The sequence below is a fragment of the Onychostruthus taczanowskii genome, unplaced genomic scaffold, assembly GCF_017590055.1.
Source record: "Onychostruthus taczanowskii isolate IOZ18803 unplaced genomic scaffold, ASM1759005v1 scaffold26, whole genome shotgun sequence".
NCBI lineage: Eukaryota > Metazoa > Chordata > Aves > Passeriformes > Passeridae > Onychostruthus > Onychostruthus taczanowskii.
Window position 1 is genome coordinate 9360097 of NW_024499906.1, and position 24654 is coordinate 9384750.

At 37.4% G+C, this 24654-nt stretch overlaps 1 protein-coding gene across 1 annotated transcript in view; it reads right to left on the reverse strand.

The window, feature by feature from the left end:
* Positions 1-24654, reverse strand: part of FREM2 (FRAS1 related extracellular matrix 2) — a 118998-nt gene that overhangs the window by 87685 nt on the left and 6659 nt on the right. The window contains exon 2 of the mRNA XM_041407346.1: positions 22449-22538. Within this exon, the coding sequence (XP_041263280.1) occupies positions 22449-22538 (90 nt within the window). The remainder of the gene's footprint in view (positions 1-22448; positions 22539-24654) is intronic.

A 24654-nucleotide genomic window follows, 5' to 3' on the forward strand; every position in this document is an offset into this window, starting at 1 on the left:
CGCAGACCAGAATCATTATGAATATTCAAAATAGTTTCAGAAGTCAGCTTACCAGATCACTTTCTTTAGAAGTGCCAAAAGATTACATTTTATTTTCAGGCAAAACCAGCCTGGTTACCTGGAACACTAATAGAATATTTTTGGATACTCTGTTCAAACCAAATCATGTCTATTAAGCAGTAAAATAGCTTCTTATTACACGGCATGGAAAATTTGAAACAATTCATCATGGCTGCAAATGAAAATATAAAGTACAGTGATTTGATGTACAGTATGACATTATGTTAGATTTAAAAAAATGCAACCAGGCACAAACACAAAAAGGAAATATGGCGTGCACGTGCATGCACTGTCTGTAAACAGAGATGCCTTCAGAAAGAAATCTCCGGAGGCAGCCTTGCCTTTGTTACGCAAAGGGGATAGCTGGCATCTCTACAGACACTGCATGTCTGAACAAACAGGCTGCAATTTCTTGTTTTATTAGAGCAGTATCTCTGGCTATTGTCTGGACCTGCCTCCCCAGCTCCCCTGAAATCCTTAAAGGAGAGAAAGGCCTCTTCAGTGCAAACTCACTGCAAAAGCTGAGTCCTCTCAGCTGATTTCTGAAGAAGCCTTTCTCTCCTGGGTATAGGCCTGCGAGCATCCTGCCCTCGTCCCCAGCACCACAAAGCCACTGACTCAGTGGGAGATCACCTTGTCTTGACATGCACACCACCAATAACTACTCACACAAAGCAATAGAGAACATGTATGAATTCTGGAAAGTGCATGCCCTTTTCCCGTAAAATTAAGAGGATGCATTTTGTGGGGGTTTTGTTTGTTTGTTTGATTTTGTTTTTTTTAAAAAGATAGAAAAACAACTTCTGAAAAATCCTGTGGTTCTCCACTAGCTTTTACTCAATTCTGGGTGATAGGGTTTAGTAGTTTAGGGGTTTCAGTGGTACTGCTGGGTTGATAGGTGGACTTAATGATCTCAAAATTCTCTTCCAACCTTGATGGTTCTATGATTCTATGAAACACTCAAGCATTTGCCTAATGATTTGGTTTACCACTCCTTGGATGTTTTGCCATCTCAAAAGAAGATTGTTTTGATGGTGTAATCATTGTATGAATGCTACATTTAACTTGTTAATCAAATATTTGATGTAAGGGATGCCATTTACTATGGTAGAACATGAGATGTAGCCAGCTGGACGTCTCTACTACATAAGTTTTATGGGATTGTAATCCCAATACATAAAGGTACACAACCCATTATTTCAATGATCTAAATGCACATCTCCTACCACATGCAAACCACCATTATGTGTAAGGTACTTAAAATGTTTAACCCATTTTGGATCTAGTGATAATCAACTTGCAGCACAATGTTCCTTCCACAAGAGCAATTAAGCTATGTTTTCATCACTTGTTACGTCAATTTCAAGGTAATTCAAACACTAATACTAGTGCTACATTCTAAATTAAAGGAGAGAACTTCCCTTGTTAAACAATTTTAAATAATTTAAACATTTAATAAAAATTATTAGAATACTGTTAAGTAGAAGACATAAAAGTTTCTCTATTTTATAATGTGTGTAATGCTATACCTATGGTTCTCTTCTCATGTACAGATTTAGATATTTTTCTCCTAAATAGCACAGAGATGCATATAATTTTTCACCTTATTTTTTTTATCATTTTTTTAAAATGTTTAGATGATTATCACAAAATGCAGTCCCTTTCAGCATATTCAAACCTCCAAGGAAAATTTGCCTAAGTGCTAATGGAGATGTCATGCTGGAATGTCATTGTACAAATTAAATGGGCTTGTTTTATAAACTGTTTTTTCTCTGCTGCTAAGCCACTAGTCAGCAAAATATGTGTTATTATGATTATTTTTAAAACAGTAGCTAGAAAGCTGTTTGTTCATTCACTGATCAAATCTTCTTAGCCTGAGGAGCCCAAGAATGTAGTTCTAAGATGGCTTCAGGGTGTTTAATTATGGGACGCTGTAGATAGGGAGAATACATGTTTTTGCACATGGTCACACTACCACTTGTGCTTGCACAGAGAGAATGGGTACAGCAGATGAAATGAAGAGGTGGGACTTCCCCTGTGGTGGGCAGCACAGCTTCCTGTTTTCTCAAGCAGCCAGAGAAGGTCCATCTAAACTGAGTGGGAAGCTGTTCAACTCACCTGAACCAATACAGCACCTCAAGCTCACAACTGGAGAGACCCCACTTCTCTCCCACCTCCTCCAGTCCTTGCATTCCTAAATGCCTGGTCTCCCTGCTGCTCATCCCTGGTAAACCAGTTCAGCACCCTACCACTCACTTAGCCTAAAACCCCACTGGCTTTCTGCCAGAACAGTTAGTTGAATCAACCTAACATTCTATAAACTGGGGTGAGATGAGATAGCAAAGGCTGAGGGAGAGAGAGGGAGATCTTGCTTGCTTGGCAGTACTGAGTCATCAAGTCAAATTTGTCCGTATCATTGAACCACATTTTAAGGGAGGAACCCAACCACTGTAAACTCTCTAAACAGATGATGGAGAGAATTAACAAACTCCAGACAGCTAATTGGCCTGCATATGAGCTAAAATGTCCTCTAGAGGTACCTACATTGCCTCAGTAAAACTCTGGAAGCATCACATTTAGTTTTAAGAACCAGGTGGCAAGGATTTTGGATTCCCTCTCCCCCTCCTACTTCTCTCACCCAAACAGAATCTCATTCATTAGTCTAAATTAAAAATTAGGGATGGATTTAGCTCCAGCTATAAAGTGGTACACCTTTATCATGTCCAGGCACTTTAAGGTCCTTTCATACCTTTTTCTTACATTATTCTTTTAAAGTACCCTAATTCTAGATAGTTAAATTGAAAGAAAAAAATTAAAATTTTGAGTTTGCCTTCCAGCTCTGATTCTTCTAATTTTACCAGCCATTATGGATATGAATCTCTATGTTCCAGCCTATAATAGTCATACAGAGCAGGAAGAGAGAAAGCAACATCTTGCAGCTGTTTTGCCATGAGCCAGTGTAATAAATGGTAATAGATTTTGTGAGCAGCTGATAAAGCTGTCTATGAGATTTCCCCAGAATCCTACTATGAGACAGACTTACAGTTCTACTTACAGTTGGTGGTTCCTAACCATGCTTCATTTCCATGTGGAACATGGAAAACAGTCTGTAGCCCTCAGCTATAAGTGATTCACACTAATTTGGAAATGCTCCTTGCATATAAAATTTGTTAGGCGCTCACATGTGTGGTAGTTTGTATGCTTGAATACTAGAGTTTTGCTTCTCCATATGAATGAAGTAACAGAGAATAGATTTTTTTTCTTACTGCTACAATACGAACCCTGGACTTACCTAGTTTGATCCATGACAGTATGAACATAATCAGCATTCTGGGCTGAATTAGGGTAACCTGCCAGCAAGTTGAAGTACGTGATCCTTCCTTTCTACTCATGAAGAGACACATATGCAGTGTTGGGCCCAGTACTGAGACCAGCACACAGGGGACAAGGACATGCTGGAGCAAGAAACGCCACAAAGGTGATCAAGGAACTGGAGCACCTAACTTTTGAGGAGAAATTGAGAGAGTTGTTATTGTTCAGCCTGGGGAAAAGAAGGCTCGGGTGGGAAACTTAACAGTGCTTATAAGTACCTGATGGGTAGGTGTAATGAGAGTCAGGCTCTTCTCAGAGGTGCCCAGAGACAGGACATGAAACACAGGGGACAAACTGAATTCAAACATGACAATAACACTTCTTTATTGTAAGGGTGTCCAAGCTTTTCATCGGATTGTTCAGAGAGGGTGTGGAAGTCTCCAGCCCTGGAGATCCTTCCAACATGACTGGACTCATTCCTGGACAATCTGCTCTAATTGATGCTACTCTGCAGAGGGGTGGGTATCAGACTAAACAATCTTCAGAAATGGGCCCAGCACTTTGTTATTCCATGAGTCTGTGGCTTGCATGAAGTCACATACCAAGTGTGAAAAATTAGGAATAAAATCCATTTTAGCAACTCCATTTCAAAGCCATCCTTTCTCCACTTAGAGACACATACAGAACTGGAAAGTAACAGCTTCTTTTCTAATTATATAATTTATTATAGTCCTAAAAACTGAGAATATCCAGAATATTCACTATGTCTTTCTTTAACTTCACAGCTAATATTTTCATTGCATTTTGTGTACGGACATGCATATAAACATGTGTGATCAGGACACCCTATGCCCACATAAGTATTTAGAAAAATGTAGATAAAGGTTCATAAAGAAGTGTTTGCAGTATTTTGCTTTCAATTTTGTAGTCCAGTGCTCAACTCCCTATTTGGTCTAATCATTTAATGTATTAAAGGATTATATATATAAGATAAAATTTTTCCTTGCACTTCTAAGCATTTTTTTATCTGAATCACAACTTCTTGGCATTTCATTTAATCAAAAATTATCTCTGTATTCTTTCCCAACTATTTAGATAAAAGGAATGGCCACTGCAAATGAAAGGGGCTTGCCAAATTTACACTGAAGAAAAAGATAACACAGCCTTACTTTTATTAATTTCCTTAACTCATTAAAGCTGTTCTCAGTATCTACTGCATATTTTGCAGTAATTAAGCTTATAAAGAAATAAAGTAAAACCATGAACCATCACCAAGCTCCGGGAAAGGCGAAATACAGAACTTGAATTTACGCTTTCTGAGCAATACACAGGTAAACATTAAATAAATGCACTGAGATTACTGCATAAATGTTTTTAATATGATTCGTAACTATGTTTTTCCACAACTTTCATTTCAGCAAATAGAATCATATGTGGGAGCTACAGAACTATGTACATAGATGAAACTATTTTTTTTTCTGAGTTCTACTAATAGCCAAGATGTACCATGACATAAATGGAGAAATGAGCACCTCAGGAGAGCAATTCAAGTCATCTATTATCTTGTTTCTTAGACTGAGATCAATCACCCTTATTTAACTTCCATTAACTACAAAGGGATCCCAAAATTACCATTAGATTTGCAATCGCATATTTGGACATTTTTGTTAAAACATGTGACTCCCATCCTTTCTATTTTCCTTCTGAAATTTAAAAGAGCAACATTTGTCTGGACATTGAGAATATTTTTTGTTATAAAATAATAAATGAGCAGACTGCAAAAACATATGACTCTTCAGATCGTGCATTTAAAACCTCAAAAACTAAAAGTTCCCATGAAAGTATGCTACAAGCTCCCCCCAAAGCTAGTTAAATCTTCAGAAAAATTAAGAAACTAATAAGAGTACAGGACAGTGCACCTGTGCTAGCTTGATCTAGCTAGCACCCAAACATTAGCAATTAAGGGATTGAAATGTGGGTTTTAGCAATGCCTGTTATTTATTTAGCATGTATAAGCTCAATGCACAGAAAGTTTGTGCCTGGACAAACATATGTTAGAATTCATGCCGTGGCTTCTGCTGCTCTAAGAAATGCAGCTAGATTGAAGTAAAACAAATATACTAGCACAGGCAATTAATCATGCCTTTGTTCCTCCTGTGTATCCTATTCTATGTCATTTAGCACACAACCTTGTATTTTGGAATGAAGCTGAACAACACTGCCCAAAGGGGAATTCTCGGAGGTAATGTGTTTGTGGAGGGGAAAATAATTTTTTTTTTTTTTTTAGCAAGAAATAAGACAAGGACTACTAAACTGGGTAAGTAAGAGAAGAATTTTAAAAGAAGCCCAGAGAAAGATATTAACACAAAAAAGGAAGAAAATCTGCATTTGCTCATGGACACCACATTGCACTGAAAGCCCACCCCATACACTTTATTTTACCATTAATCCTTAAGCTTGTCTTTATCAGCTTCTTGACAATCTCTTATCAGTGTTACACTGGAAAGGTGGGTTGGGCCTGAAAGCTGTAGTTTCAGGTACTGTGATCAGTGAGAACTAAAAGTTGACCTAAAAAGCATTCTGAAGAAATGTGGAAGTATTTCTTGGTCATCTTTTCCCCCCAAATAACTATTTTTCTTCAAAAATTTGAGTCTTTCTGATGCAGAAGAAAATATATATTTATATTTTATATTAATATAAAATATATTTAAATATTTTTATACTTTTAATAGATCTTTAATATATTAAACTATTTTTGTATTAATAAAATTAATATCTTTATTTTTGATGTATTTTTATATGTTAAAAATCTTTAAAATTTTTTTTAAACTGACTGCTGCTTGAAACATACTCTCAGTCTCCCCTCAGTGTAGCTGACTAGATAACAGCGTCCATGAGCACTGGTCAGGGTAAGGAACTATTTAGGCAAAGCAAAGCACTGAAGGAGGAATACCTGCTTTTCTTCAGGTGGAAAGCCAGTTCAGGCATGTCAAGAATCCAAAAGTTAAGACTTAACTGTGAACCATGCTACTCACCAAAGCAACCTCAGCGTTATATGAGGGGAAAAAACAGGAGTGAAGCAGGAAAGACAGACATCTCATAATCAAAGCAGAAAGTCACCCATATCCCCACATTTGGTGCCATGGGACAGCATATCCACAGAGAAGCCAGCAGTGTGGTGAACATGACATCTCCCTCTGATCTGCTGAACTCCACCAAGCAAGACACTAACCAGGCAGGACACATGTTGGATAACCTCTGTGGGAATAATTTTGTTGAAAAGGGGGTAGAAATCTGCCTAGTCTGGCTCCACATTAGGATGGAAATATTTCACTTGATTATGTCAGAATGACCCTGATCTAGCTAATAACAACACAATAAACAATGGAATTCTATAAAAATATTGTCACCTACATTTATATAAAGTATATAAAGTATTATTTTAAGAGTATCTGGCACATTATGGGGTTTTGAACATAAAAATATATAATTTGGCAAATTTAAGGGTTATATATTAACTGTTAAATACAAAAGCTTTTGAAAAGAAATTTTGTCAAATTTGTTAGGTTTCTGTGTTCTTTTTGGTTGGTTTTTTCCAAGTGCTGCTTACTTATAGAATTCTTTGTAAAAACTTCCCTGAGGTGAAAAATGTTAAGATAACATTAAGATTAGAAAGATATACTTTACGAGAATGTGTGTAGGTGGGAGAGGGATAAGATTGCGTGTTGAAATACTAAACAAATAATAACTACTGACTATATAAAAAGCTATAACAATCCACAGGTTTTGAATTCTGTACCATTCCGGTTTTATTTTATCTTTGAATTCTTGGCTTCTCAGCTATGTGATTTAAAGGTCCTTCTATGACTTTCACAATAGCACTTCTTAACTTCCTTAAGGATCTTAGAGGAGGGTCAGGGAGGAGTAAGGACTGTTTCTTAAATATACAATTTGGAAGAAGATAACTGATAAGAATTTTCGCAAATGATATATTCTCTTTTCATTTTTTTCTCACTAAGTTTCCAGGACAGATTTGCTGCTGTCTCTAGATGCAGGCAAAATCAGTAATAGTTGAGGGTTTCTACAAATTCCTGCTCTATTGATTTCAAGGCCAAAAAAGGCATTTGTAATGATTTAGCTTGATCTTCTGTATTGAGAGAACCTAGTAGTCCATTCAGCAACTTTGTGTTGGATGCAGTTTCACAGGTGGGTTTTTTTTTCCTGTAACACATCTGTTCTTGAAGACATCAGAATTCACCACTTGCCTTGGAAATCTGTTACCAATTAAGATCACCTGCTCTTAAAAACTAAATTCCTATCTCTAAGCTGAATTGTTCTGCATTCAAATTCCAACCACTGATCCTTGTGATGCCACTTCCTAACATGGGTGGAACATGGAAATCAAGCATCCAAAAATTGCCAGCACACCAGAAGCAGCTTACCCTCTTTGTTTAGCAAAAATCACCATTACTGTTACTTTTCATGAAACAAGGCTTCTCAGGAAATTATACTTCCCAGCTTTTGTCAAACTTGACAAGTTCCACAATCCTTCAAACAAAACATTATAAACTGTCCAAACTTTCAACTTCATGAAACTCAGCGTTTGCTAAATGTATAAGATCATTTTGTGATGCATTGCTATGTCAAATGCTGTAGAAAAAAAGCGCCTATATTAACTCTTTATAGTTATCTGCATACCTAATACTCAATCTTACTACTCAGTGTTTTTGGAGTCATCAAACATAACCAAAAAAACCCAAAAACCAAAAAACTAACCGCCCCCCCCCCCCCCCAAAAAAAAAAAACAAAAAAAAAACACCAAAAACCCCACCCAAAAAAAAAAAAAAACCCCAAAAACCCCCCCCAAAAAAAAAAAACAAAAAAAAAACACCAAAAACCCCACCCAAAAACAAACAAAAAACCCAAAAAACCCCTTCGCAAGTCAAAAGTAATACTTGAAAGAAAAAACCTACACAAAAATTATTTTGTTTCAAAAGTACTCAAAAGGTATGAAAACCATGAGATTTAAACAAAGAATATATAGATGCCTTACAGGATATTTTTGCTCCAATGTCCATATATTCCATTCAAAGCAGAAAATTGAAGAAGTGCTGGAAAAAACAGTATAGAAGCTATTTTTTTACCTAAATAACAGTCCCTCCTGTTGATGAGGGACTAATCAAGCAAAGCCATGTACAGTCAAATCAGGTTCCATCTTCATGTGCAGAAGTCTGTCCCAGCTAGGAAAAGCAGCTCCATCCCAAAGACCTTGCAGACAGTCTTACTCAAAATAGAAGTCAAGTCCACAGGGGATTTAGATTAATTCTCTTTTGGCTGTGGAAGCCAAGGGACGTCTGTTCAACAACAAACAGATTCATCACACATAAGAGGAATCTCTGTGGTGCCTCAGTTAAATGAAGTTTCGCTAGAAGCTGACAGCATCAGAAAGTAAGGCAGTCACTGGAGATCTCAGTAACTCGGTAACCAGATATTGATCCAGGAATGTCTCCTCCTCAGAGGTTTAGATTAATCTGGGACCTCAAAACAATGAATAAGGCCTGGTTATTGTGTGCAATTAAGGGAAGTTTAAAGAACCATGAAAAATCAGAAGTTGCATACTTATTTGCTTTAATAGGTGGTTACAGTAGCAATCGAGGGAAGGACATAGTTTTATCAAATGATTTCAAGCAGAGTTCCTATGACTGATGATTATCAATCTACTTGAAATAATAGCAGTAACTACAAAGAGACTAACAATCTAAAAATACACTTGTCTATTACTCAATATGTTGAAATTTTTACAACTTTAAGACTAACATTTCATTCAATGGGTTTGCATTTCTCAGGTCTAGATTCTTTTAAGGCTTCTTTCAATTTTCTAGCATGCTAAGAGTGGCAAAATGCATTTTCTCAGAAACCGCTCTCTTGAATGACAAAAAAAGGGAATTAGTTAAAGGCTATTTTGGGGGATACAGTGAAGAAACTCAATAAAAAGAAAAAAAGACTGACCTCATAAAAAATATTTCTCTGTCTCATCCTCTTTCCTGAAGATTTAGTAAACATTTGCAGGGCATTAACTGGAATATGGTGCCAATATATTTTCATCGGCTGATCAAAATAAATCATATTATCTTGAATTTACTTGTGCTATGAACCTAACAATTCAGTAAAGGAGTTTAAATAGCAGCATAATTTGGGTTGGTAGAGACATGATACAGGAATCACTGCAGGCTTACTACCTTGGTGTAGAGATGTGGGTGGTTGGGTTGTGTATGTTGAATGGGGAATAGGGACACAAAAAATAAGATACTTTACATGTCAGAAGTGCATTAGTACTTCTTCTTTTAAAGAGTTATTTTCCCTTAAATAAACAAGTGACTGAATAAAACATTTTTCTATTGTGATCTGTTCCTCCACACTTCATAATCTGAAACTCAATAATTATGCATTTTATGGTTCAGGGCAGAAATTTTATGATTTCAGGGTAGAAAAATTTCCCAATTTTTCACTGGGAAAATGATTCTGCTTATTTGAATCTAGCCGAGTTGTGATCCTTCAACAAGTCAGAAGTAGTACATTTTAAAGTAAGAACCAAGCATATAGTTAAAAAGCAGCTTAAAAAGACCCACAGGACTCTGCTATACTAATGCTACTATACTTGCAGGAGTACTACTAAATTACCTTCTGCCTGTCTTTAAGTGGGGGGGAGGGGAGGAGAAAGGAGAGCTAGATGAAAGTATTTGAGCTCATGGGCTGGCTGATGAATCCCAATGAAGTCCTTCATTTTTAGGCCCCTTCAACCACTGCAGTCACAAAACTTTGGTTTAATGCATAAAGTCTGCCCATTCCAGCTACTCTTTCCTCTTCTTGCCTGTGTTTTTTCAGTTTTTCCAGTTTTTTTACTGTGCAAAACAGTAACAAAAGCAGTACTTCACTTTGTCTCATTCCCATTTTTGTACCAAAAGCAGGATTCTGCAGGAGACCAGGCTAACTCACATTTCCTGCAGCCTAAAGGTAACAGCAGTTTTATAAGAAGTATCTATTTAAGATTCCTCAAGTAGCACAGGACATTGAGCACAGGTCTCAAATATCTGCAACACATACAATAGGCAATGATTTAATAAGTAAAAACAAGAAACTGGCAATCCCATGTCCTTTCCTATGTTTAGTGTAATACTCAAATCAGCCAACAAGCTTGAAAATGTCCACTTCACTGACTAAAATGGACACCTTGCCAGTGCAGAACACTGCTCTGTTTAATACATAATTTATGCAATTCTAAGTACATACTAAACAGAAATTATTGGCAAAAATGGATTAGAATTCAGAGCATTTGTTACTATGCCACTTCTAAATCTACTCATCCTCAAGATTATGAACAAAACCTGAATTTATTATGGCTATTAATACATTGCTTTAAGGACCTCTACTTGATTAGGATTAATCCAGGACAAAATCCCAGCCAAAATGCCCACTAGAGAAGCTCTGTCCTTTGGATCTTAAATGTACAACACTGCATCATCTATCTATCCTCAAGAAGAAGCTGAGCATGATGCACTGTGCATCTGACAGGAGAAGAAAAAGGTATTGATGAGTTTCCTTTCCACTAGAATCATGTATCTCTTCCCAAAGCACTCAGTGCAATTCTCTCAGCAGGGATGTATCTGAGCACACTGTACTACAAATGCTCTACAGTCATGATGAGCCAGTTTAGTGGTACAGACATTGACTGAATTCAGCAAAAAGCCCAGCAAAGTCCTGAAATAATACAGAGAGTACCTCAGTGGTTTCTTTAACTGGCTACAGTGTCTCAGGCTCTTGAGTTCACAAGTTCTGCCTGAAAACCAGACGTTAGACTAAGAAATCAAATACTTTGAAGGCCATAAATTAAAAACTTCTAGGGCAAAATAGTTTCAGAGAGAGCTGAACAACCTTTTAGCTATGAGAACCTTAACTTGCACAATGTGCTCTTGAACACCACAGTAGTGAGTAAAAATAATTTCTCACCGATTTCAGTGATGGAGGCTCAAACCAAAAACCCTGAGACACAAAGAGCCTCAGTGGAGACACTGGGTTTTGAATTAGGCTTCAAATGTTTCTTTAAAGGCATCCATACAATTCCCTCTCTAATTATTATGTTATTCCCTAAGTACAAAGCTTTAGAGAGGCAGCAAAGTGTGTGGTAACAGCATTCCTACAGTCTTGAAGCAAATGTGCATTATACAGCAGCGACAGAAGTGCAACGCTGGTACTTAAGTTAAGAGTTACTGAGATTGGAATCCTGGCAAACATTCAGGGCAATGGTGTATCAAGCTGACTGAATTAATGTTTTACTAATGACTTGAACTTAAATAAGTCAAAATCCTTCTTCAGGAAGGGGAAATTTTTTTTTTGTCTTTTCAAAGAGCTTCCTAAGGGCCTACTGCTAAATGAAATATTTTCTAGTAATTAAACCAAAAACTAATTAGTTGAATCTGTTAAAGAAAAATTAACTAAAGGAAACTCCAGAGAAAACAAGCCACACTATAACAGTCTAAGATATTCTGACCTAGACCAAACCCAAACAATCAACACAAGTCTAATTAATTCATTTACTCTAATAGGAGTTTAACTCTACTTGGTATCATTCCTGGCTTTTAATTTCATAGAATCATATAATCATCTAGGTTGGAAAAGACCTTTAAGATCATTGAGTCCAACCACAAACCCAGCACTGCCAAGTTCACCACTAAATCATGACATCCACATGTCTTTTAAATACCTCCAGGGATGGGGATTCAACCACTTTCCTAAGCAGCCTGTTTCAATCCCTGATGAGATTTTCCATGAAAAATTTTTGAAATATCTGATCTAAACCTTCCCTAGTGCAACTTGAGTCCATTTCCCCTTGTCCTGTCACTTGTCACCTGAGAGAAGACACCAACCCCACCTCACTACGCCTTCCTTTCAGGCAGATGTAGAAAGCACTGGGGTCTCCCCTGAGCCTCCTTTTCTCCAGGGTAAAAACCCCCAGCTGCCTCAGACACTCCTCACAGAACTTGTGCTCCAGGCACTTCACCAGCTCCATTGCCCTTCTGCGGACATTCCAGCAGCTCAGTGTCCTTCTTGTAGGGAGGGGCCCAAAACTGAACACAGGATTCCCTCACCAGTGCTGACTACAAGGGGAAAATCACTGCCCTAATCCTGCTGGCCACGCTATTACCAGTACAGGCCAGGATGCCATTGCCCTTCTTGGCCACCTGGGCACACACTGGCTCATGTCCAGCTCTTGTCAACCAGTACCCCCAGATCCTTTTCTCCCAGCCTGTAGCACTGCATGGGATTACTTTGACACAAGAATGGGAGCCAGCACTTTGCCTTGTTGAACTTCTTCCAGCTGGGCTTGGCCCATCGATCCAGCCCTGTCCAGATCCCTCCTGCACTCAAGAAGATCAGTACTCCCACCTGACTTGTTGTCACTAGCAAACTTACTGAGGGTCAACTTGGTCCCTCATCCTTTGTCATTATTTTTCTCCCCACATCCAATTCAGGACAGAGATTTTCCTTACTCCTTTTTTTCTCACTAATGTAGTAATAGAAACTTGTTTGATTGTTTTTCATGGCAGTAGCTAGATTAAGCTCTACTTGGGATTTGGCTCTTCTAATTTTCTCCCCACATAATTTCATGTTATTCCTGTACTCCTCCTGAGTTGCCTGTCCCTTCTTCGAGAGGTGATAAGCTTTTTTGTTCCCCAAATTCCAGCCAAAACTCTCTGTTCAGGCAAGCTGATATTCTTCCCTACTTCTCGCACATGGAGACATCCTAATTCTGCACTTTTAAGATTTCCTGCTTGAAGAATGTGTGGCTTTCCTGGCTCCCTCTGTCTTTCCACACTGCCTCCCAAGAGACTGTCAGCCAGGCTCCTAAACAGGCGAAGGTCTGCCCTTCAGAAGTCCAAGGCGGCAGCTCTGGTGATCCCCTTCCTTTAAACTCATTAATTTTGTGACAGCTGTGCCCAAAACGGCCTCCAACCACCACGTCTCCCACCAGTCCTTCCCTGCTCACAAAAGCAGGTCCAACTGGACCCCTGGCTGACTCACTGACCAGCTGTGTCAGTAAGTTGTCTTCCATACATTCCAGGAGCCTCCTTAGACTGCCTCCTCCTTGCTGTCCTGGACCTACAGCAGACATGCTACAAGCTGAGGACCCCCAGGAGAACAAGAGCTAGTGAATGTGAGACTTCTCACAGCTGCTTATAGAATATTTCATCTGCCTTTTCATCCTGGTTGGGTGCTCTACAACAGACTCTCACCACGAGATCTACCTTGCTGGCCTTTCCTTGATTCCTCCCCCTTGGTTCAAGTCTACTTTACTGCCTCCATTGTTAAGCTCTAGCCAATCAAAACACTCCCTAACTTACTTTAATACCAATTATAAAAAACAAGTAATATAATTTCAGGAAAAATTTGAACAGTATCCAAGCAAAATTTGGGCTTATGAAACAAAAATAATTGTCTTCATTTTTCCAAAAAAAAACCACAGAGGGTAACGAGGCAAGAATTGCCCTTATAATATCTAGCAAGGCAAATAGAAACTTGCACCACTGAGAATGCTGAAAATTAAGATGCACAAATTGTGAAACTGATGACAAAATATGCCATCATTATATTTTCTCCATTTTTAATTTAATTCATTTCTTAGCATCTTTCCACAGATTAATACTCACTAACTTCCATTGTTGGAATGCTTTTTTTCACGTTTCTGTTGTTTGTTTCAGATATGCTTATCACTCTTTGAATAAATATCAACCTAATTTTTAATGAAATCCAGAAACTTCCTGCATACATTTTTTATTACTCAAACGGACCTGTATGGGAACTCTAAAGGACTCTACACATTAACTGGACACTGAAGTGATAAAAACTAAACTTATCTTGAGGGCTGTTTAGATTCCCTTGATTAAAACAAGTTGGGAAATTAAACAAGCTGTTAGCAGGATTTCTTGACAGCAGCCAGTGTCCCTTCTCTACAGCTCTTCAGAATATCCAAATCAAAAATATTTCCAGCTGACTACCAAGATAATTTCACAAGCTTATTATAGTTCACTTTAGGAATTAGCGTCTTTCTGCAAGTTCTCATGTCACTGGCAATCAGTGTTACTGCTGAGAATTCTCAATTCTTCTACTTAAGCCTAGTGTGTCTTCTTAATCCCTTTAATTCTTGCATTTTGACCTAATTTTACTGCTCATTGTCATGCTTCTTTTGCTGCTATCTGGGCTTTACTCTTTATCACAAGAATATAGAAGCTAAATTGTGGATTATTTTTAAGTAAAAAGCATGTTAAGTACTTATAGGGCTACCTTATACCTTCCTTGTCTCTCATCTGACCAGGTCAAATGAAATAAATGGCACTATTCAGCTCAGGAAAACAAGCGTGATTGAGCTTCGAGTGCTAAACTGGTAAACTTTGTTGCAACTGTCTCTGTTCTTTGAAAATGTGATTACTCAGCAAGTGATCTCAGGTGGAAACTAGAAAAATACTATCAGCAGGTATTGGTGTTTGAGACATTTCCTTTCTATTCAACCAGCTCAACAGTCCACGCACCCATGCTATGTGGAAGAAAAGACCATTGGCCCTGACTCAAGGAGAACTGGAACAGAATCAGTATCTGCCTTCTCTAAACCCTGATCTAAACCACCAGCCTAAGGGGTATTCTGGAAGGCACTGATCCTAACTGGCCTGTTTAAGCCATTGTATTCTGTGGAACATAGGTATCACCAGCAAAGGAGAAATATAGGGGGAAAAGGAGAAGAGGAATGAAGACCAAAAAAAAAAAACAAAAAAAAACAAAAAAAAACAAAAAAAAAAAAAAAAAACAAAACAAAACCAAAAAAAACCACGAGAATTTGTTGGCTTTGTTGGCTTCATGGTAACAATACTTAGTTGAAAGTGGAACAATGAAGTGCAGGCAATATTCAAAAGAGCAATTAAGAACTCATACTTGGGCAGCAAACAGAAAATCAGTACAAAACAGGCCAAAATGTAAGTGAAGGTACATTAGTGGAAGTATGGGTTAAAAAGACTCTCAAATTAAGGAAGGAATTGCATCTGAGACTTCCATGTTTGGACAAAATGCCCTAAGTTCTGTATAAAAGACAATTAAAACCACAATTGACTCTCCTTTACCCAGGCAATATCTAAACCCACACCTTCAATTATACTGCTTTGCTTTTTTAAGAAAATTATTAAAAATCCAGGATGGGGAGCAAAGGGAAAGCTTCGGTTTTAGATAAAATCACCACTTGAACTCAAATAATCAAAACCAAACAAAAATTCTCTTGCTAAATCAAACAGCTACCTTAATTTGTCTCAAACAAACATCTTGTTTCAAGTACACAAAGCAGATCTTTTCTATGTTCATATTTGGAGGATAAGGTGATATTCAAGTTAGAAATGGAACATTCAGTAATTCCCATGATTCAGTCTAAAATGCCAGGAAAAGGAGACCAATATAATAACTAGTACAGAAGGCAATGAAAATTTTTCCACTGAGATTTGTAAGGCTTGTGTCAGACTTTCTATATGCTCCATATAAGCTTCTCCTACTCCTGTATATTTTCACAGATACTTAATTTTGCTGAGACCTTGAAACAACATTCACAATAACATTCCCATTAATTCATTTTTTATTTACAGTAAAGTTTATTTTGGTTATTTTTTATATAAGCTGTAGTGTCAAACTAGCTATTTAAATCCCCTGGTAATACTTACAGTAAGAAGTGTGACATGTGGAAAATTGTTTGGGCAGCATCCTAGAGTATATTAAAACAGCAGCAACAAGCCTGGCAATGGACCAGAATCCATTACAGTACCTGGCAAATGATGGCAAACAAACCACCAACATGCGATGTCCTCATTTTTAAGCCAAAGATAAATGTAGTTGATGTGTCTTGCCAAGACTAGTATGCCCAAATGCCATAAGTGAGGTCAAGCAAGGATGCTGCAAATAATTCCCAGTTGCATTTTACCCAGTTGTATTTTGCTACTTTAGAAGCTATCAAATATTCAGTCCAAAAGGTCTGATATGACATTATTATTATTACAGCTCACGCAGGAAAACACATCGGCATTTTGCTTTTGAAAAACAGCACTGACAACTGTTATAGTTTAATAATTAAAGTCGGGGTGAAATATTATTCCCTGACAAATCAATAAAGCATATCAGAATGGTGAAGTTCCTAAAAAAAATTATTTGTCTAGCAAAACAAAGGATGACAGATGCAATAATTGTATTTCACAAACTTAATGGAGAGTTTTCTCTAGCCAGTGGAACATGACCCTTTATTTCTTGCATAAACATATTTGGGAAAAGTTTATGAAATTTTCCTATGAATTTGGCTTAAAAGCTAATTTCAGGGAATTTTTTTAAAAGATTCTTGCTTCAGTGGGGATTTAGCCAAATGTTAGTACAGCAAAATGCAGAGATGTGTTAAGGCATTTAGGGATCTGTAAAGAAAAGTTTAAGTAAGATTTAGCTAATGATGTAAATCACCAGTTTTAGTGAGCCATGGCTTTGCGATACTTTGGCTTTAAGTCAGAAAAGCTGCCCAAAGAGCCTGAAATAAAACAATTCTTGTTTCCCTAGTGATCCTTACATTCCTAAACCAGCTATGAGAATCTGTCATTACTTCCCCTTTGAAACCATTCTACCCTTGAGGCAAGGTCTTGCAAGATATCATAGCAGTCCTAAAGAAGCAATTTGGAGCACTGAGCAGAGAATGAAGTTAGGTAAGGGACAGGCAGATTATGGTCCAAATTAAAGCTGAATAGGAAATGGGTTTTCCCCTTACACAATCAGGGTTTCTTTTTAGAATGCTCCAGACCCAAAAAGCCCACATCAGGTTTATGTTGTTTTGTTACTCAAAACAGGAAAATGTAATAGAACTGACTAATGCCACACTAACAATATATTTTGCATTATTTCTAGTGTAGCACTGGCGTCTTGCAACAAAAAATACTAAGGCTGAACACAGAAATTTCTTCCATGGCTGTTGCAATCCTGGTTGACAGCTTCCCAAGCTTCTGAAGACAGACAGGGGAGGAGGGAGAACAAACATGGCAAACTACTGTGATGAGAGCACCAGTCAAGTAACAAGCAGGCCAAGAACAAGGTCTTCTTTTAAAAATATCTGGGATCAGACCACTATTTAAATGAGATGAACATTCCTTCACTGACTTTACATGACCTGATCTTGAACATTTCAGTTATCTACAAAACCTAAATAGAATAAAGAATTTTTCTTACGGGAATCAAAAGAAGAATACAATAGCTGCTCTCTAACAGGCAGTCCACATGCTGCCACCATAGCGCTGCTACCCCAGACACCCACTGCTGGGCAGGGGCATGTATTTAATCTTGATACTGCCTCTCGAGGCATGGAGGTTCTGCTGTTTTTTTACTGCCAGTTTTGGGGTATGTTTGTTTTACACTATACAGTCAGCAGAATCCGGCAAAAAAAACTGCCTTAAACCAGTTCAACCAGTTTCAGATTATTTAAAACAGTACCTTTCATGAGAAAATATCTTCTACAGAATGGATAGCTGGGTATTAAATCCAGATTCTTAGTCAATTATTATGACTTACTGCAGTGACAATAATGAATCTCAGATGAGCAAAGAATAAAGAGAAGGTAAACAACAGACTTCAGTTTTAACTGCATTTTCCATGCCCAGTTCACGTAAGGAGTAAAAATGCCTCAGACAATTCCTAAGAGACGCAGCGTAAAATTGCAGTGTGCAGTTTTCTGAAACAGGCACCAGAGCACAACACACTGGAGCTAATTTCTGTGTCAACTTTCATTCCATACAGATTAATGCCATTTTGCACAGCTGAAGCACCAACTCAGTGCAGTGCCCTACACACATAATTTTCCCAAGCTTCCAGTAATATGAACTTGCTGCAGAAACTGCAGCATCTCCTTAAAATGATCAGATATAAGCTGGCCCATGAGTGTGTTTTTCACTTATTAAAAGCTGAAGCTTTTTCAAGTGGATCCTTTTTTTTTTCTCAGTCTAGTGAGTCTTTCAATAGTTTTGAAACTTACATACCAGAAATACATGCAGGAGTTCAACTATCAGTCTAGATATGCATTTTACCTCCCCATGAGAAATAAAAAACCTGCTTCCCCTGTGTTCTGGTAGCATTCATTCCTTTATTAATCACTGAATTAAGAATTTTATAATGTAAACATCAGGATTCACCACTGTCACATGCTTGCACTTGCTAACAAGGGTTTTTTCTCCACCTTCTTAATGGAATGTAGAGGCACTCTTGAGGAATGTGATTCAACTGAGACTATTTTGCAACCTTTGTGAAAAAGAAAATTCCACACTTCTTTCAAAGTTTCACAGAAATGGACTCATAACACTTTCAGCATCAAAAGATCTCCACATTATTGTTTTAAGATTAGAATTCAAAACAAAATGGAAAGTAAATTCTTAATATAAACCACAGTAGTTTCTTCCAAAATGTCACACAGCTAACTCAGCAGCATCTGATACACGACAGAGTCTTCTCATTTTAAGTACAACAGAAATGCATGGGCTCACCCACTTTATATCAGATCATCTTGAGGTTAAATCCCTATATAGGAAGCATAAAAACACTTTCTACCTTTTGAAAAACATTAGTGTTGATAAATAGGTGAATTGTGTCCAGTTTATTTTACTTTTTAATTACTCTTATTAAAAATGCCACTTAAAGTCAGAAAATCCCTACAGCCACACATTTGTAGGTAATTGATGCTGACAATAAAACTCCTTCAGAGCTTTAAAGCTGAACCAGTTCTTCCTGGTGAAACCTCTAATTTTGGTTTGAATACAGCGGGCTATGCTCTTGCTTGTTAATTGTAGTCCTAAGGACTTACTTTCCTTTTAAGTGGATTTCCTTTCTCTTCATATTGAGCTTATTTCTGTTCTCTTTAGTTATCATGGCTATGAGCTAGCCATAATCCCCAAGCTACTCTTCATTTGTCTGTATTTCAGTTTTCTCTGCTGGCCACTATGCAAACAGCCTTGTCCCAGTACCACATTTAACGCTTTCAGGTCCCAAGTTATGCTTTGGGATGCACCTTACTCCCACTGAGAGAAGCAGGGCAGGCAAGGGGCCAAGAGCTGGCAGAGAGCTGACTTGGCCCTTTCCCCCTCACCTACCCACCCAGTCTGCTGTTGCCCTAACTTGCTTACCATAAATACTATTGCATGTGAGAAGATAAACAAAATTCCAAATCTACAACAAAGCTCACACCAGAGCAGTTTGATGACTCCTTGTACTTGGTCTCCAGGCAATTGCGTGAAATAACAGCCTCAAGCCCCAGTCAGAATTTAGTCATTTAAGAGGCTGACAAAAGAGCTTCTGCATTTGTTTTCATAATTTATGGTATAATGAACATGGCAGATCAGTCACCAAAAGACAGACCTAGAGGACGTCATGCTTTTCTCCTATTTGCAGTTCAGAGACTACAAACAAATATCACAGGACACGTAGAAAAGTATTTTACAGGCAACACTACAGGTCTGGGGCAAAAATAACTTTCATATCACATGAAAAGATCGGGAAGTTCTGTTGTATGTTCCCCTTGCTGAGGCATGAAAGCCTAGAAGATACAAAATACTTGGGTTGCAAAATGTGACTTATTTTAGGGTTTATAAGTTATTTGAAATTGCATTAGCTAAATTATATGAACGCATATTCATTAATTGAATCATGTTTTGAAATGCTTCTTGATTTGAACCAGATCACTCAGGGACTATATCACACGATTCAGTTTAAGTGAAGTCCCACTTATTTAATTTATAGAATTAGGCAGCGCAGGGTAGCATAAACCTGTTACTACTGCAAAAATCTTGACACAGGAGATGGAAGTCTTAAGTGTGGCTTTCTACAATGGATGTTGATCACCTGTGCTCCATCTTTCACTCAGCTCTTGTGTGGAGTCTCTTAATATGATTTGGCTTAAAATCAAAAAAAATCCTAAACAATAGCCTTGGTGCAACTGAAAGTCTGCCAAAATACATCTGAGTTGCAAAACACCGGCTTTGAAGTCTTTCTGAGGAGGGTGGAAATAGAAGTAGATTAAATTGCTGGATTTTTCATCTGTTACAGATTCTAAAGGCATTGCTAATAAATCTGAGGTATTTCAGACAGACAACTACAAATGTTTTGATCACAACTTCATCAACTTTAAATGTGTCTTTACCATCTTCAAAATCAGAAAAACTCTGAAATGCAACACAGCTCATTTCTTTGTCAACAAATAGCCCCAGGACAGCAAAAACCATCTTACCATCTAGCTAAGTACTGTCTATGACAGTAATGTCACAACTTCCAAAGGCTCTAACAAAATCAGCAAGCACCTTGTTATCATGATTCTTTGTATAATAAAATAGCATGCTGTTACAATTGACAGGCTGTTACAGCTCTGCCAAATAGAAGCAGACGTGACAGGTAAGCTTTCCAATTAAAAAAAAAATAATATATTATGTGCAATGTACTTTGACTACGTATTTGCCACTATGAAGTGTTAAATAGCACAGAGACAAGTCCCACAATGTTGGTCTCTCGAGGGGCAAGTCAGTTTTAAGAACTGATGCTAAACAGGTCACTGGGAGCAAACTTTCATCAGCTTTAATTACTCCCATCACACAAAACCTTGAAACAATCTCAAGATTGAATATTTGTTCACCTACTAAAAGAGTAACTCAAAAATCACGAACAATGTCACCTTGTGGTGACACCTGTTATAAAAAAGTATTACTATGAAAAGACAGAATCCCATGTTCCATTTTAGTACCTTTAAGCTTCTCTAACCTATGTCTCAGTGAAAAGAAAACAATTATGGAAAATAAGTTGAGTGTTGCAAACCCTTATGTCACTACCTGATCTCTAATGTCACAAAGATTTGCAAAGACATTTCCAAAAGTCTCAAATGATAGTGTTCCCTCTGTGCTTGTCCAGCACAATAAACAGTAAAACATGTTTTAATATCCCACTCCAGCAATGGCAGATAGTGACAAAACTGTCCAGTCTGTGACAGACAGGACAAATCCCTATTCACTGATCTTAATACCCTTAATTGGCTATGCTTCTTGAAGCAGTAACACAAGCTGTGCACATGAGCTGACAATCAGCTAACTTGAAGCATTCTTTCTAAGAAGTATATTATTAAATCAACTAATAAAATTCATTGCCAATTACTCAGAGAGCTATGCATCACCTATTTAAAAAGGCCTTAAAGTAACATAATCTAGCCACCTGTTACCACACAGAGGAATATCTACATTTAGGAATATCCACATTAAGTCAGACTTTGGAGGGGGAAAAAAAAACCTGTTGATGTACTTTGCTTACCCTTTAAACTGTTCTTTCTTTGTGCTTTTAAAACAAACAAAAAACCCCAACATACTTCTCCCTCCAATGAGTACATGCCAATAGTCTCAATTTTTAAAAATAATTTTCTATTGCATCCCCCACAATCCCAGAAAATAGTATCAGCCAGGAGAATTCACACCAGTCGCCTGACAAAGGTCTTTGACAAGCCATGAAGGATTCCGTTAAGTACATAAAATAAAAACTTGATCTCTACACAACAGGTACATGCTTTGATATGAATAGTCTTAGAATTGGAACCTTTAAAAAGTAGACAACAATAACCATAAATGAAAATATATCTTTATCTTTCTCAAGAAAAAGACTTAGGAGAATTTATGTGTGAAGAGCCTGAATAGGGAATACAAAGGTAAAACTACAGAAAGTAGTATCTGAGTATAGAAGGTATCTGAGTAGACTTACAGAATTTCACTTTCTTGCTAGAGTAGTTTGAGGTTTTTTCTTTAGGTGCAATTACCATTTTATCGACATCTCTCTTCATAATCATAGGAAATATTTCAAAATATAGTACAGCCATAAAATCAATCACATTCCAGGATATAACACAGACTTCCCTCGATTCAATTCGATGTTCTTTAACTCCCAAAGCATACTTAAATTCTTTGTCTATAAATAACAAGAAAAACTGAGATTTCAGGAGTACTCACCACTGTCTTCAACCAAAAAATGAAAAATGTCACTGGTGGCATTGTCACTCCCTCGTAAAACATAGCATATCTTCATATCATCAATATCAGCTGGAAAGAGGAAAAATAGACTTTATTTTAAATTATGAAGATAGGAAACTGTTTTTAGAAACATCTGACATGTATTAAATAGTTTAGCTTCAACAAGAGGGAGGTCAAGGTCCCACAGCAGAATGAGGAATTTCAGTATTAACAGTGTTGAAGTTTTACAGATATCATTCTTTCTCTCTCCCTTTACTTCCTCCTCCCCAGGGCTCTCTTTCTTTTAAGCTGAATTTACAAAAATAACTGAAATTAAATTCAAAAACATGGGCTTGACAGTCAGAGCTACTTCATATTTTTAGTGATTCCTTTTCTTAAACAGAGGTGTATCTCCACAAGGATTCTGTCATTCTTCAACCTGCAAAGTACTGTAGAGGACAGTTACAGTGATTGTTTTAAAAACTCAAATAGATGCAATTAAATTAAACAGGAATTACTTCAGTAAGGAAAAAACCTGATGTAGAATTTTGAACCATCAGTTACCATAAAGTATGTAAAAGATAAACAAACATTTGTCAATATTGGTTTTATTCTGGTTTCCTTGAGTAGTGATGAGAAACATGTATATACATAAAAACTGATTTTTGTCACTTTCTTTGAAGGACTGCTGTTGGTAAAAACCCAAGTCTGATACTTTTTTCAAGAAAATGTTAGAAATTAATCACATTAAAGTGGAGCTGAAGTACCACCCGAGTTCTCCTCTGATGTTAGAGTAGATGCATGAGTAAAAAAAACCCAAAAGCACTTTTGTTAGAGCTTCACAAAATCTTCAGTTCCAAAAGTAACCAGATATCTTTGAGCGCAAACAAGCTAAGAGCATTATTGGCAAATATACATAACTGAAGAATCTCTTCCAAAAATGTTTGAAAGTTAAAGATCAAAAATTCATGGAGCTAAAGAGGATGCAAACAAACACTTCTTCATGCCAGTGGAGCATATAAATCTTTCATCCAGCAAACATACAAGTACTCAGCTCTGCTTATAAGGGTAGCTTTATGAAAATCCATGGTTCCAGCATACATAAAGATAAGCACCTGAACTGGTGTTTACAGGACCAGGACCACCTCATAAGAAAAAAAGGCCACTTGCCATCTAAGGATCTTAATTTTGTCAAAATAATTGCAAATAATTAACTGTTTTCCAACATTTTTGGAGTCACTTGAGGAAGTCTGTGCTCTCCTTCCATAGCTGATTAGGTTGTGCTAGCTATAACAAAACTTGCCTAGTTATAAGCACAATTCATAATCGTGTAACTACAGTGCCTGAAAAAATTAATTTTATACTGGAATTCTGCAACAATTTTCTATTTCAAAAAATATCATTATCCCCCCTAGCACAAAGTTGTGTTCTAAGCAATTGTTCTGCCCTCTCTTTCAGCTACAGGCATCTGAAAAACCAGGCTGTTTCTGCTGCTTGCACACAATGAATCTTGTTACCCCATTTAAAGTGGTCAGGCTCCTGTTCCTACAACCACAGGAACAAATCCAAGAAATGAGAGTTTGAGTACGGACTACACAAACTAGCAAGCAGCTTTCAAAATTTTTGCATGACACCCTGAAGAGCTTCATTTGACTTCAAAGCTGTCCCTGTTTTGAGTAAAGATAGGATCAAATGACCTTGAGAAGTCCCTTCCAACATAAACTGGAAGACTCTAATGAATTTTTACAAGCCCCATAAGAACCCACATATGTTGATGAAACTGGAACTATTCAGCATTTTGAAAGAGGTAGCACATAAGAGGATAAGAGGTGTAAAGAGAGGAGATCAAAACAGAAAAAAAAAGCATGTAATAACAGGTCCAATAGTCAATGCAGAGGCTTCCTAAAGTCCTTTGCAAAATCTGCACTTACACTGGGATCATAACAAATATGACAAAAGAGGGTCTTGTTTATTTCTGCCCTGAACATTAGACAATTATCTGTCTCAGTGTAGCATAAGCATGACCGTCTCAAAGGCCAATATTATTGAAGAAATGTGTATTTCTTAAAAACACTCTTCAATCCAACACAAAATAAGAGTGCTTGTGCTGTGTGTGAAACTGAAGATACACCACTTTCTGGGGATTCTCACTAGCTTTAAAACCAACCTTTCATAAGGGTTGCTTCTTACTCAGCTTGGGCAGCCC